We start from the raw sequence: 14,882 nt of genomic DNA on the forward strand, positions 1-14,882 counted from the left end.
CTTTAAATGAAAGACGCGGCTATAACTGCTTGAAATTGCTGCTCGGAGAACCCAGGGAAATGGAGGAAACTCCACAGGCAAAAGTGCCAACAGCCAAAGCCCCGTGGGCGAAATCTCCTCCAAGATTAATAAGACGAACCGCTAAGCAGAGGTTTTCTCAGGCCACTGAAGGAAGGTGAGCCGCACTCCGGGAGCTCCCGGATCAGCCAGCTCACGAGGGATCAGCAAACGCTGCACGAAGCCACATATATAAAATCGGAATCCGCAGCAAGCCCCGCAAAAGGGAAAAATCCAGGAAAATTAAAAGAGTGAAAAGCTCCGAAAGGGCACTAGGGGGCCGAGGCCCCGTGGGGGCAAAGCCCCCTCTTAGTCAGGGAAGGGCAGGGATGGGGAGGATTAACCTGAAATTAAAGTGAGGGGGGAAAGAGGGTAAAAGAAAGGATAACGAAAAGATATCACCAGGATGATCCATCAAAGGTAAATCGCTCGCTCTCTCCCTCTCTCGGTTTGCAGAGGACACAATGTTGGTGTTCCGAATTCAAGCGCTGAAAGAGGGAGCTCTGGGTCATGTGCATGGGCATAAATAGGTCCATCGAACCGACTGCGTCCCATTGGCCAGGTTGCACACAGCTTTGAGGGACCTACCATTCGGGTGTTGTGGCTGTCCAAAAGTACCCACCCAAAACACAGGGTGCCAGTTGTCCAGGTCTCACCGCAATACGTGTCCTCTTTAAGGGAGGACCCGATTTGGCACTCTGGCCTAAGCCAGCTGATTCACATAAGAGCATGAGACAAAAAAGGAGAGTATTTTGGTCTAGTGTTTTGGCATGAGACAGCTGACACATGCCAGAGCACCAGACCAAAGACCAGGACATTGCAGGATCCAGTCAGTAGTTGGGATGGCTTCAGTAATTTCAGGATGTCCCGCTTAAATTGGGGCAGTTGAGGGGTATAAACTGAGTAAGTTAATTATGAACACTAGTTAAACATAATAATATGCATTAAACTGTGCTATCTATAAGTCATTCTTAGTCATATTGTGTGATATTTTCCATAATTCTTCTCTGCCGATAACTGATGGTTAAGTGTAAGCAGCTCTCACTAGTGTATTCTCCCTTCCCCAAATTCTGCTAAGTATCTCTTTTGAAGTAGAACCAATGTCCCAATTTTTCACTCACCAACTGTTTTAAAAATGGCATCATCTCCCTACCACAACTTGCAACATTGCCAGCTGCAAATGAATTAAAAATAAGCTCGTAAGTTTCTCTTCCTGCCTTTAATGCTCAAGAGCAGCCCAGCAGAATCTATTAGCATTAATTGCTATTTACAACGATGCCCTCCCTAAAGTTTTCTGTGCATAAAAATGTTTTTCCCATGATGATCAAGCACTCTTTTAAAAAGCCCAACAATTTAAGCTAAATTATCTCAGACAACTTTGCCTCTCTTTTTTATTGCTTGCTTTTCTTTGTACAAGAAACTTCCCCAATCTCAAAAACAAAAAACTCCATAATTTCTTCTGCCCTAAATGAAACTCAGGAAGCCAATGTCAATGTAGGATTGCATCAGCTTGAGTACTAAACAGCAGAAGATATATAACTTCAGACTATAGGAGGAAATAAGAACGTAAGTCGAGTTTGCAATTGGATCAGGTCATTGGCCCATCTAGTCCAGCATTGTGTTCTCACAGTGGTCAGTCAGATGCCCCAAAGGGAAGCCCACAAGTAGGATCCAAGCACAAGAGCCCTCTGCACTCCTGTGGCTTCCAGCAACTGGTATTCCGAGGCATCATTGCACTACTAGAATATTAGTGTAATACCACTGAAGGAAGCAACGGGCTTGATCCTCCAGCCATCCTCTCTTGGTTCAAGCTGGTGGATGAAGAGAAGCAATGAATCAACACTAGAGATTCATTTTGCATTGTCTGAGTCAAATAAATTATGAGGGATTTTTCCCCCCCCATCCCAAATTGTGGAGAATTGAACCCTTTCCCACTGTAGGCAATTCAGCAAAAGGCCCCCTTTCCCCTCCTCGCATATAAGGTGCAGGATTTGGAGAGACTGCTTATGCTCAGCCTGAGCTAAGACTTGTTTTTTGTCAGGCTGCTTAAGTAGGGTGGAGAGAACCAACTCATTTGTAAACACGCTGCAGGATCCCATGCTAACTTCTAACATAGCACATAATGAGCTGCACTCAAGGCCTCTTGGACACTTCAGAGTCCTTAAAAAGAAATAAAAAACCCAGCCCCATTTGCTCATGATACAGTCAGCTGGGGAGAGGCAGATCAAAGCCACTTTGTCATCCACATTTGCAAAGTGGTTTGCCTCTCATAGGCAGATACTCTGGCTGTCGGGATGAACAGAGATAGGGCGGTTTCTCCTTCTGGAGAGGAAGGCCAAGGCAGATGGCTCTCTTTACACAGATTGCAGGCCTCGGGCTTGGAGGATGGAACTGTTGGCTTTAGCCACTGCTGTAAATCTTCAGCAGGTCGGCCAAAGAGCAGGCAGAAAACTCTCTGGCGACAGGCAGTCTGGGCCTAACCTTCCTCTGCAGGGGTGAGTGAGATGGAGATGGGGAAATGCCTTTATAAAGCGAACCTTCCTAATGTGTGCTGTCTAAAACACAGATGTCCTTCAGCCATCACTCTTCTCTGCCTTTTGCAAAGTGGGTATCAGACTGAAACCAGCATACAAAGATGCCTATATTCAGGGACAGAACACATAAAGCTCTCATCTACGAGCTGCCCAAATATTGTTGGCCCAAAGATGCAAAGAAAATAACAGTTCTGACCAAGGAAGAGTAGCAGATAAAACTAATGAACTATGCTGAATTGGCAAATTTTGCAGGAAGAAATTAGGAACCAGGAAGATTCAAACTTTAATAAGGAATGAGAGAAGTATACAGTGTATTCAAAAAACTATTGTAATTGTTGGTAGGTTTGACAGAAAACTTGTAGTAAAAATTTTAACTATGGATTGATTAAGGATTTATACTAATTGGAGTTAGTGATGAGATGCAGAATGAAAATTAAAATATAAGGATCCACAAAAGGGAGGGAAGGGAAGTCAAAGGGGATATGATGTTTGCATTTTTTTTTCTTTGTTGTTGTTATTATAGTCTGTAAAACGGAAAATCCCCCCCAAATTAAAGCTCCCTATGTGAGAGCGAGAGCAACAGTAAATGTGTTTTATCAAGGGAAATTGTGTGTAGAAAATGTGCACCTTAGGAGAAATGCATACTAAAATGCTTATGGATATTTCGTAGAATCTTAGAATTGTAGAGTTGGATGGGATCCCCAAGGATTATCTAATCCAACCCCCTGCAATGGAGGAATTGCAGCCAGGGGTGCCAACCTGAATAAAATATTATGGGGCCCAAGTAAACCCTGCCCCACATAATGGATCACATGACATGGCACATACACACTAACTGAATGGCAATGCTCATCAACTTGGGGGGAGGGTCCAGGCCCCTCAAATATTTTATTGGGGGGCCAAAGGGACCTCAGCCTCAAGGAGTTGGCTCATCTGATCGCAGCTAAGTATCCCTGACAGATGTTCATCCAGTCTCTGCTTAGAAACCTCCAAGGAGGGAGAGTCCACCACCTCCCAAGGGAGTCCATTTCACTGTCTTTTGTGTATGTGTGTATAATTTTTATTAAGTTTTTCATTTTACAATTTAAAATATTCATTAAACAACCTTAAAATGTCAATGACTTCCCTTCTTCTTTTTCCATGGTTCAATTTGCATATCATAAATCCCTGCATATTTTAAATAAAGTAAACCATTCAGTATTCCATTAATACATCTATAATAACTTGTTTACATTGCTGAATTTTTCTTAATGCTGCCAGCGTTTTCAAGTGTACACAGTTTCCCCTCATATATTCAATAAACATTTTCCAATCTTCTTTAAATGTATGTTGTTCTTGTTCTCTTATTCTATATGTTAGGTCTGCAAGCTGCGGATATTCCATTAGTTTAAGCTGCCATTCTTCTTTAGTTGGGGCCTCGCTTGTTTTCCATTTTGGGGCTAACAAAACACGGGCCGCACTAGTGGCATACATAAATAGCCTTTTTTGACACCTAGGAATTTCCATCTGAATTATCCCCAACAAAAAGGACTCTGTTTGGAAAAGTACTTCTAACATATTTTTCAATTCATTATAAACAATTTCCCAATACAGTTGCACCTTGGATCCAGAACACCTTGGTACCCAGACATTTTGGCTCCTGAACGCCACAAACCCAGAAGTGATTGTTCCAGTTTGCGAACTTTCTTTTGAAACTCAAACATTCCACAGTTTCCAATTGGCTGCAGAAACTTTGGTTTCCGAACGTTTTGGAAGTTGAACAGACTTCCAGAATGGATTCCATTCGACTTCCAAAGTATTATTCTTTCACCCTTTTACAGGTCCACCACATATGAAAGAACATACTCTAAACTTCATTGCATCTCCAACACTTATCTGATTCAGTCTTATACATCTTAGCAAGTCTACTTGGAGTTAAATACCATCTGTAAATCATTTTCAAATAATTCTTCTTCAAAGAATAACATGCTGTAAACTTCACGGTCAAAAAGCCCTTCCAGAAAGTTCTTCACAAAGTTTAGTCAGAATATCCTTCCCTACAATTTCAATCCATTGGTTCAGGTCCTGCATTCTGGAGCAGCAGAAAACAAGTTTGCTCCATTTTCCATGGGGCAGCCCTTTAGATATTTGATGGTGGGTATCATATGTCCTCTCAGCTGCCTCTTAACCAGGCTAAACATCCACAACTTCCTCAACTGGAAATGGGATTACATGCATCATCAGAGTATTTGTTAAGGGTGTACACCAACCGAATTAAGACGCAAACGGGGGCAATTCAGATGACAGTTTTCACATGCCCAGGTTTGACTGCATTGCTTCCAATGTGTCTTGAGTCAGATCAAGGACTCCCTTAAAGTCCCAAATCATTCTGTGCATGTAAATGCTTAGAAAAAGAAAACAAAAAGCTGCATCTTGCCTTTTAAAATAAAGCAGCTGCTGCATATATTTTTATAAAGTGAAACCAGTGTGACCAGGGAAATGCCTTCAGCTCAAGTAAGGAGAGGATCCTTGTTATTTATTTACTTGTTGCATTTGTATGGGGTCAGCAAACTTTTTCAGCAGGGGGCCGGTCCACTGTCCCTCAGACCTTGTGGTGGGCAGGACTATATTTTGGAGGTGGGGGGAATGAACTAATTCCTATGCCCCACAAATAACCCAGAGATGCATTTTAAATAAAAGGAAACATTCTACTCATGTAAAAACACACTGATTCCTGGACTGTATGTGGGCCGGATTTAGGAGGCGGTTGGGCTGGATCCGGCCCCTGGGCCTTAGTTTGCCTACCCATGGTATATACCATCTTTTTCTCCAAAGGAGCTCAAGGTGTCATACATGGTTCTCCCATTTTATCCTCACCACAACCCTGAGAGGTAGGTTAGGCTGATAGAGGCAGTGATTGGCCCAGGGCTACACCCAGTGAGTTTCATGGCTGAGTGGGGATTTGAACCCTGGTCTCTCCCAGGTCTTAGTCCCAGCATGCTCAGCACTGCACCACACACGAGCTCTATATACAAACATTGTTAAGAATCCAACTCTGCACCTACTATAAGCCAGATAGTCTGTACATGAATGTGGTGGCAAAAAACATAGACAGGGCTGGGGGGGTGAAGGGAAGGGGGGTCTCCCCACCTTTGGCATGAGCCAAGTCCATCTCTACAAGGATTTGTCTTCATCTGTTTTAAGTGCAAGGAACGACAGTCAAAGCCTGCTACACCAGCTCTCAAGAGGCAGGTTTATGGCTGTGCAAGGAAGAAACACTTGGAGCTCTCTTTTTTAAAAAAATAAAAATAAAAAATTGACAGGTGCCATGTGTTAAAGAGCCCAAGAGGGGAAGGCTTGTTTCAAAACGCTGCAAATCATGACCCGTTAGCTTTTTTAAAATTCCACAGCTCCAGCTCTCCTGAAGTACATAAGAAGAGCTCTGCTGGATCAGAGGCCAATGGCCCATCAAGTCCAGCATCCTGTTCTCCCAGTGGCTGACCAGATGCCCCCAAAGGAAAGCCCAAACGCAGGATTCAAACACAAGAACAACTCTCTCCTTCTGTGATTTCCAGCAGCTGGTATTCAGAAGCATTCCTGCCTCAGCAATGGAGGCAGAACAGAGCCACCATGGCTAGCAGCCATCAGTAACCTTACTCTCCTCCATGAATTGTTCCATATCTTCTTTTAAAGCCATCCAGGTTGGTGGGCCTCACTGCTTCTTGTGGAAGTGGGTTCCATAGTTCAACTATGCACTTAAGTGCCACTGTTAGTGGCAGATACTTCTGTCTGCTCTTTCAACATTCTCTCTAGCTATCTGCCAAAGCTCTTTATTCAAATAACAATGAAAGAGGTGGAATTGGCCAGGGGGGTGGGGAGAAAATTATCTGTGAGTTCCTTTTAGATTAAAAGAAATCAGCATCTAGGAAGGAACAGAGCCGTCTGTTTCTGACCTGTGTCCATTTTGCATATTTTAATTCACAAGTCTTTTTCATCTTTGCATCAATCTGCATTTTTTTATTTAATAAATCACATATATTTTGCAATAAAACATTTAGCTACGTTCTTTAGCTCAGATCCTAGTCTGATTTTCTAACCACTATGCCATACTGCATTTCACTAGCCTGGTTCTTTGACAGCTTCTGGGCCTCCCAAGCTGGATCTATTCTGCCAATGTCTTGAATTTTTACTCTGAAAGTCAAATCTGTGTTGTTATAATCAAAAATCCTATTAAACTGGAATTCTAAAGCTTTTTTTTTTTTTTTTTACAAAAAAATCTGTTTGTCTTATGTATAACTGGTCCTTATTTTAAAACCAACAAAGTAAGATAAGCCAGCACTTCCAGTTCAGCTAAGAGAAACACACCAGGAGCCAATTCAGATTAAATAGAAGCGGAATGATTGTTACTGACCAAAAACTTCTATGTCTTGCACAGACTACATCACATTATTCCACATCTATCCAGTCACAGTGACCATACTGATTTAGAATTTCAACTGCCTCCTTAGAATATGATAGAAAGGAAGGATAAAGTTGTGTATCAGTTTTGTATTGATAACTTTGCTTTCCAAAGAATTGGAGTGTCATGCAAACCAGGGGTTCCCAAAGTGGGCGATTGCTCACCCTGGGGGTAGTGGGATTACCGTGTGTGTGCGCGCGCGTGCTAAGAAGCAAGGAGGCAAGCAGCAGGAGGCAGAGTTGTAAGTGACTGAGTTTGATGAGCCAGCATCATTGAATAACGTTCATCCATTTTATTTTACCCATTTTGACAAACTCCCCCCGGATATTCTTGCAAAGAAGCTGGTAAAATGAGGGCTGGATGAAGTGCGGTTATTGTTAGGCAAACTGTTTGTGTAGGAAATATATTATTGCTCTCCAGTTAACAGCTGCTGAATTTATTATAGCCAGCTACTGGAGATCACATAATACAAACCTTTTTGAAGCATGGATGCAATAGATATGGGACATAATTCTTATGGATAAGTTAACAAGTGTCCTAAAGAGAACACTGTACTGGAAAAAGAAACACAGCTTTCTATACAAAATGTTTTCGTTTGATAGAATATGCACATATTGAACATGGCCTGCATGTTCAATATGTGCATATGCTCATGGGATACCGTGGAATGATCCATTTTATTACTACTGCGTGGCATTACTTTTAAACCTTGGTTTCATTGTACTATTCTTTAACACTGTTTTCTGCACTGCACAAAGGGGTGGGTGGGTTGGAAATAATGTTATTGAACATGGGTAGGCAAACTAAGGCCAAGGGCCGGATCCAGTCCAATTGCCTACTCAATCCGGCCCGCAGATGATCCGGGAATCAGTGTGTTTTTACATGAGTAGAATGTGTCTTTTTATTTAAAATGCGTCTCTGGGTTATTTGTGGGGCCTGCCTGGTGTTTTTGCATGAGTAGAATGTGTCTTTTTATTTAAAATGCATCTCTGGGTTATTTGTGGGGCATAGGAATAAATTCATTTCCAGCCCACAAAATATAGTCCAGCCCAAAAGCTCTGAGTGGACTAGCCCCCTACTGAAAAAGTTTGCTGACCCGTTATTGAACATCATTGTTGTATTAAGAAAGGCTTTCCTTGAAGCGTGACCCAGTCATTTCATTTGGAATTTTACTGCATAATGGTGGAAAAGCTTTTGTTGTTTTTTGCCTATTGGGAATATATCTTTGTATTTTATCTTACTGTGTACACTGCTTTGCCTCTGGTTGTGAAACAGTTTATGGATCTGAAAAATAATTAGACATGTACCAGTTGCGAATTGTAATCTCCCATGTCAAAGCCATGGTTTTATTCAACTGTATACCAATTTAATCAACTCTTGATTCTTCAGCTGCGATTCCTGCATTGTGGGGATTTGGCCTGGATTACCCCCAACTCCACAATTCTGTGATAGATCCATTAAAACTCATGTGATCAACCAACTAAAGTGCTGCTGCTGTTGTTCTGACCATGTGACAGCCAAAGACAAAATATTTGCAGCCCCCCCCCCCCCATATCTCAAGAGACATTTAAGGGGAATAAAAACACATGAACAAGCAATTAGGAAGAGCAATTATTTGCTTGAGAATGTGTACCACAACTTAGAGCTGGAACTCAAGGCTCTGGAATCATCACTGCTGATGGCCAGGAAACATGTGGATGGTACTGATCAGAGACAGTCATGCCAGGTAGAGATTTTAGGAGGCAACGCAAAACATACTCTCAGGGGTGAAGGAAAAGTTACTGGGATCAAGGTTGCTTTTCAGTAGAGAATGGATGAGGAGTCGGTGGCCCGCCAGATGTTGTTAGTATCCATCAGCCCCAGCCAGCATGGCCAACAGTCAAGGGTCATGGGAGTCATAGCCCAACATCCGGAGGACACAAGGTTGGGCAAGGCCATTTTGCTCATATAAAATTCTGACAACAAAAAATGATTGCAACTTAACAGAACACACAGACAAGGATTTTCCTTCTTTATTAACTTTATTAACATCACTAAAATCATTGCAACTAATCACTTTACAAGACCAAAACAAAAACAAAAAAACAACCCCACACAACCGGTGGAAGATACCTTAAGTGCCTTAAATTTCACAAAAATAGTGTGTGGAATTGCTGGACATCTTTTAGCTTATGATGAATGGAGGCCTGGTGAAAAATGTACCAATTTCACATCACATGATGGTGCTCAACGCCCCCCCCCCCCGACCTTTTGCGGAGAAAATGGCCACAAGAGCTAGAATACAATAAAGCACATGTTGCGTGTCAACTGCTGCTATCTGGTGCATCTTCCACATTTCCCCCTAGCTGCCACGGGATCAGGACATGGGATACCTGCACAATCCATTGGGAATCATGGACTCAGAACACTGAAATTGGCTTAATGACTCCATGCTTTCTTCTTTGGTCACTACAACCTCAAGGACTTAACACTACCCAATCCAGAAGGGGGACATGCAGATTGCGTGCCCAGGCACATGCAGATTGCGTGCCCAGGCACAGTCCCCCTGCTCTCCGGGAGCCAGGCCTCAGATAAAGGAAAACACCTGACAAAGTACTTGGGATTAAAATGGCCACAACTTTCCGGGAACCCAGAAAGCTCTGTGGCGACCAAGGGGGTGGGCAGAACAATGGCCAGCGGAGTGGCGTGCCGGGCCACAAATCTCACCCACCACTGGGCCCGGTGAGTGGATATTTTCTACCTTCACTAGATCTATCTACAGACTTGCTGTTACTTGGACAGAAACTTCTGAGTGTCTTGAGTAGGACGACGACATGAACATCAGAATGACCATGCATCGCCATGTTTAGTTTTGACCACTGACTAAACATGTGTGTGTATGGACACGGAACAAACTCAAAAATTCTTTATGCCTCTGAGCTTAGCATTCTGCTTACAAAGCAGGATTGTAGACGTCAGTGCTGCTTGGAGCCTGGAGGGCCATACCCTATATTAAGTGTTGGCCCTGCAGGGCAGATATAGGCTCCCTCCCACCCTAAACCTCTGGACATCCTTGGATCCTGTTTCCACTTCTACAGCAGCTCTGCTTACATTCTCTTGAAAAACGAAAAACCCAGTTTCATGCATACCATAAGCATATTCTCTCATGTTCCCGGTGTTCCTTGATTAGCTGGCAGCATGGGCTACTGGTGGGTTTGTCAGGGTCCCTTGAGAATTTAAAGGGGGGTTCCTGCTGTGGTGTTGGCCCTTCCCATTTAGGACGGCGCGTTTGTAAAAGGTTCTGCCTGTCTATCTTGAATACAAAGTGTTCCTGCTGCTTAGAAGGCCCCTCCCTGCTTCCTACTAGTTTAAGGCTTTGGTAAAGCTGATGAAGGAGAAGTAGCTGAATTGTACCCATGCAGAGATTGTGTGCAGCAACTGGATTGGGATGGAAACCTTTCTACTTTGCGTGTTAATTTCTTCTGCCCGCAGTTAGTTATTTACAGCAGTTAGCTAGTTAATATACTGCCCTAAGTCTCAGGGCGATTCACAAAACAAAATCAAAATATAAAACCACAATATATATAATCAAAGTAAAAACAACCCAATAACACCCCCCCCAAAAAAAGAACCACATTTTAAAAGGGCATAGGATGTCAATCAAATCAACCAAAAGCCTGGTTAAAAAAGGAACGTTTTTGCCTGGCGCCGAAAGGTGTATAATGAAGGCGCCAGGCAAACTTCCCTGGGGAGAGCATTCCACAAATGGGGAGCCACTGCAGAGAAGGCCCGTTCTTATGTTGCCACCCTCCGGACAGCTTTCTTGCTGTTGTGACCTTCAACCACATTTTGAAGATCCTTCCAGCCCTACGAAAGTCTGTGTTTGGAAAAAAAGGCAGAATTGTCGGCAATATTTGAATGCCCAGGGTGTTTTTATTTTGTTTTCAGGAAGAAAGCGAAGCCAAAGAGTGGTTTTTATATATTTTTTACAGGAGACATGTGAATCGGCAAAGATTCTAACATTCAATATAAACTGAGTTTGGATTATTATTTAAACAAACAAACAAAAAAGGTGTTGCTTGGTCTGCCTTGATGCTTTGTGCTTTGGTCCTCAGAAACCTGTGTGTGTTGTGATGGGAAGCCAGTTCTTCAAACCCACAGAACCCGAAGGAGTGCTTTTGACCACACTCCTGAGAAACACAAGACATAGGATGGAGAACCATGGTGCATTCCAAGAACCAGGAAAACGAACATCTCTGCTGAAATGTTGAAAGTACCTCTACCTCCTCCCCAGTAGACCAGAGTTAGAGAGGCACGTTGATGATGAAGTCACCATGTGTATAAGTGCCTCAGGCAGGAGGTGAAGGGGTCTCCCCCCCCCCAAAAAAAAACATAGGCTCTCTCGTTGTCTGCTCCAGGGTGGAATGAAAACCATGCAGGATGGTCCTGTCTCCTTCCAGTACACAATAGCAGAGGGCTGCTTTCCACCTGGGGAGGCCAAGCAGAGGATGCAGAGGCAGCATAACCACCAAAATTGCTCTCTGTTCCACTGCAGAAAATCAAAAGGTTCATTCTTCAGTGCTTTGCTGTGGGTGAGAACCCCCACTTGGAAATGTCTTCGCATTCTTCAAAAGGATTTAGAAAGAAGTGTCCATCTCCCCACACCCCATCCCCCACAATGATTTGTCTTAAGACAGTCAGTGCGCTAAAAGCTGGTGCTCCCCCAAAGCCCTGTACATAAATCTTGGTGTGGGTCCACCATGCCACATTAAAGGGATGTGGAACAGGGTGGATAAAACTGTTTGTGTGCACCCCCCCCACCAACTCTCTTCCTTGGCCAGCCATGGCATTCCAACTTTTCCCAAACATCCCAAAGGGAAACAAACAAGTGTTCTTGGATACAGGCAACAGTAGAAACATGGAGGAAGCAGGAAAGAAGGAGCTACTTTCGGAAACCGATGGCAAGATGGATTTGTTCTCTTAGGAAACTATTCAGAACGGTATGCTTCAACGATGAGATCTTGGAATAAGAGTTGATCTACGCAGCAAGACTCACGAACCAGGAGAGGGAGAATTGGAGGAGGGGCTGTGGCAAATCTCTCTGGAACCAGCCAGGATCAGACATACAGGTCTAGAGCGGAGAAGGGAGAGAACACAAACTGCATCAATCAAAGCATAACAATATAACTGTGATTTCTGCACTGCAGGGGATAGGAATCCCTTCCACCTCTACAATTCGAGGAATCTATGAACACCACCAAGAATGTCATGTAATGCAGCAAGGGGCTTGCCAGTGTGCTGGCTGTGGAAGTACCTGCCTCAAAAAGGTCTTCCATGCTTCCCCCCCCCCCAAAAAAATCACACACTGCCCCTCTCTCCACTGAAATTAGGCCAGAAGAAAGCATTTTTCATATTATTAAATTTATTCACCGCTTTTTTTTTTAAGCCACTGACAACTCAAAGCAGCTGATAAAAAAAGGTCAAATACATACATATATTAAAACCAGAAGGGAAATATTTCTCTCCCATTTGGATGAAGGCATTATTGCAAGATTCTGTCACTTGTATCAGAACATAACCAGGAAAGGATGGGAAATAGTGTTTAAGTTTATAATGGTAAGATCATAACAGCAAAAAAATTGTGGTGGGGTGTGTGTGCATATCTCCTACTATGTCTGAATGGACTGAGAAAAATTGAAAAATCAAACCCACTCTAAAAGACCCTAGACCATTAAAAGCCAGAGACCTGATTAAAAAGGAATGTTTTCGCCTGGCATCTGAAGGTGGCACTGCAGTAATGGTGCCGGGAGAGTCTCCCTGGATGGCTGTGGTGCCCATGGACTCAAAAGGATTGCTGCACACACACACCGATGTGGACATGCTGGCACTGTACCACTTCAGGGCACAGCTGAGAGGGAATCACCATACCTACAAACACCCCCAGAACTCAGGATTCCACTGAACAATTTTCTAAGCCCCCCACCCCCAGCTTACCATTAATCCTTCAGGTCTCATCACTGGGGAGTCTGCCTTGTGGTGATGAAGAGCTGCAAAGGGAAGCATGGAAGTGAGTGAGTGAGTAAGCAAGCAAGCAAGCAAGCAAGCAAGCATTATTTGCCTTTGTATCCCACCTTTTCTACACCAGGTGCTCCAGATGGCATACATAGTTCTCCTCTCCTCCAATTTATCCACATAACAACCCTGTGAGGTAGGTTAGGCTAAGAGATATATAGTGACCAGCCCCCGAGGTCACCCAGTGAGCTTCATGGCTGAGCAGGGATTCGAACCCTTGTCTCCCAGGTCCCAGTCCGACACTCTAACCCCTACACCACCGCTGATTCTCAAGCAAATAAATAAACTAAAACTTGTTCACTCACAATGTAACCCTAAACCTTGGGTAAGGCCAGCTAGGAGGCAGGGCAAGTGAAGGAGACAGAACTAAATCCCATCGGCTGGTGCAAAAGAAAGTTAGAACAGCACAGTGAAGTTAGGATAGCAGAGTGGCACCATTGCACCATTGGTGACTTTAAGGCTGCATCCACACAGTGGTTTATTTTGTAGTTTTCATTACTACATCGCTAAGTGTTAATTTCTGCATTACACGGGAGCTTTCGCAGGACATAAAATATAGCAGAATATAGCAAAAGTTTAATGCTCATTTCCACATTACTTGCTTCCAGGAAAAATAAGTGTGCAAATAACATGGGAATGCTCACTAACTCTTGCTAATTCTGCTATATTTTCAGAAGTCCAGGGTATGCCCTCACAGAGTGCCTGAACCGTTATAATATCCCAGCTCAGTCACTGAGACTGTCTGCAGCAGCATGACTGCTTATTTCCTGAATTGGTGAGGCTCATTTCACGACTATGAGAAACCGAGCCTTTAGTATCATCGGCCGAGTCCTCTGGAACTCTCTGCTACTGGAGATTCAGTGGGCACCTTCTGTGCCAACGTTTAAACAGCTGCCAAAAACGTTTATGTTCTGTGGGCCAGTAAGAATGTATCCTTCCACTGTGATTAACTGTTCTCTGTTTCTAACTTTAAAAAAAAAAAAAAACTTTTATGTTTTTATTGCTGTATACTGCTTATTTATGACAAAGCAGCATTCTAATGTTTCTTATAAATAAGTGGCCTTTGTGCTGTGCAAAAGCTCAAGTGTAATGTGGAAATTAACAGTTAGCGAAGAGTCGTGAAAATGGAATAAACTGCTGTGTGGATGCCGCCTAAATCAGAGTATATGCTACCTCATCGTGGCAGGTGCTCCGTCTGGCAAGCCAGAACATGGAACCCTGAAGCAACCCCAACATCTGCTGTGCTTGGCACCAACAGACTCTCGGGCTCTTGAGGTGTCTATTACTAGGACCCACTTTAATTCTGTGATTCTAACTTGCCTTAAACTGTTTCTTGCATAATTTATTCTTATTTATTACAATTATATCCCATCTTTCCCGAAGGAGTGCAAGGTGATGTACATAGGGTCTCACTTACCCATTTGTTCTTCACAGCATCCCTGAAAGTGAATGATTGGCTCAGAGTCACCCAAATGAGTTTCATGGCCAAGTGGGGGATTCAAACTCTGGTGTCTCCCAAGCCCTATCCTGACACACTAATATTTACGTTTCTTTTTAGCGATCACTTGTAGCTGAGTAAGATTGTCTTCCATGAACACAGTCTTAGCAGTGAGTCTGTAAGTGACTGTGGAGGCCAATTCTGGATCCACACGTCCTTCCACAGTGGGGACATAGGCTTCAGGGCAGGAGTTGATCACGGTGAGAGGATTTGCCAAACAGGTTTTCCTCTTAGCTTGTTTCTCCCTATCAATCACTTTCCCTACCTGGGCAGTTGTCTTTCCACAAGGGCCAACATCAATGCC

General features: G+C 43.4%; 1 protein-coding gene and 1 long non-coding RNA gene across 3 annotated transcripts in view; one reads left to right on the forward strand and one right to left on the reverse strand.

Annotated features, from left to right (window-relative positions):
- LOC310669768 overlaps window positions 1-14,882 on the forward strand; it is a 571,559-nt gene that overhangs the window by 401,219 nt on the left and 155,458 nt on the right. The gene's annotated exons all lie outside the window — the stretch shown is intronic.
- OPHN1 (oligophrenin 1) overlaps window positions 9,032-14,882 on the reverse strand; it is a 117,590-nt gene continuing 111,739 nt past the window's right edge. For both annotated transcript variants that reach the window (XM_083423577.1, XM_083423578.1), the window contains 2 exons: window positions 13,003-13,055; window positions 9,032-12,139 (listed from right to left, as the gene is read on the reverse strand). In XM_083423577.1, coding sequence (XP_083279703.1) covers window positions 13,013-13,055 — 43 coding nt within the window. In that variant the 3' untranslated portion in view covers window positions 9,032-12,139; window positions 13,003-13,012. The remainder of the gene's footprint in view (window positions 12,140-13,002; window positions 13,056-14,882) is intronic.

This window comes from Podarcis tiliguerta, assembly GCF_965153285.1.
Source record: "Podarcis tiliguerta genome assembly, chromosome: Z".
Taxonomy (NCBI): domain Eukaryota; kingdom Metazoa; phylum Chordata; class Lepidosauria; order Squamata; family Lacertidae; genus Podarcis; species Podarcis tiliguerta.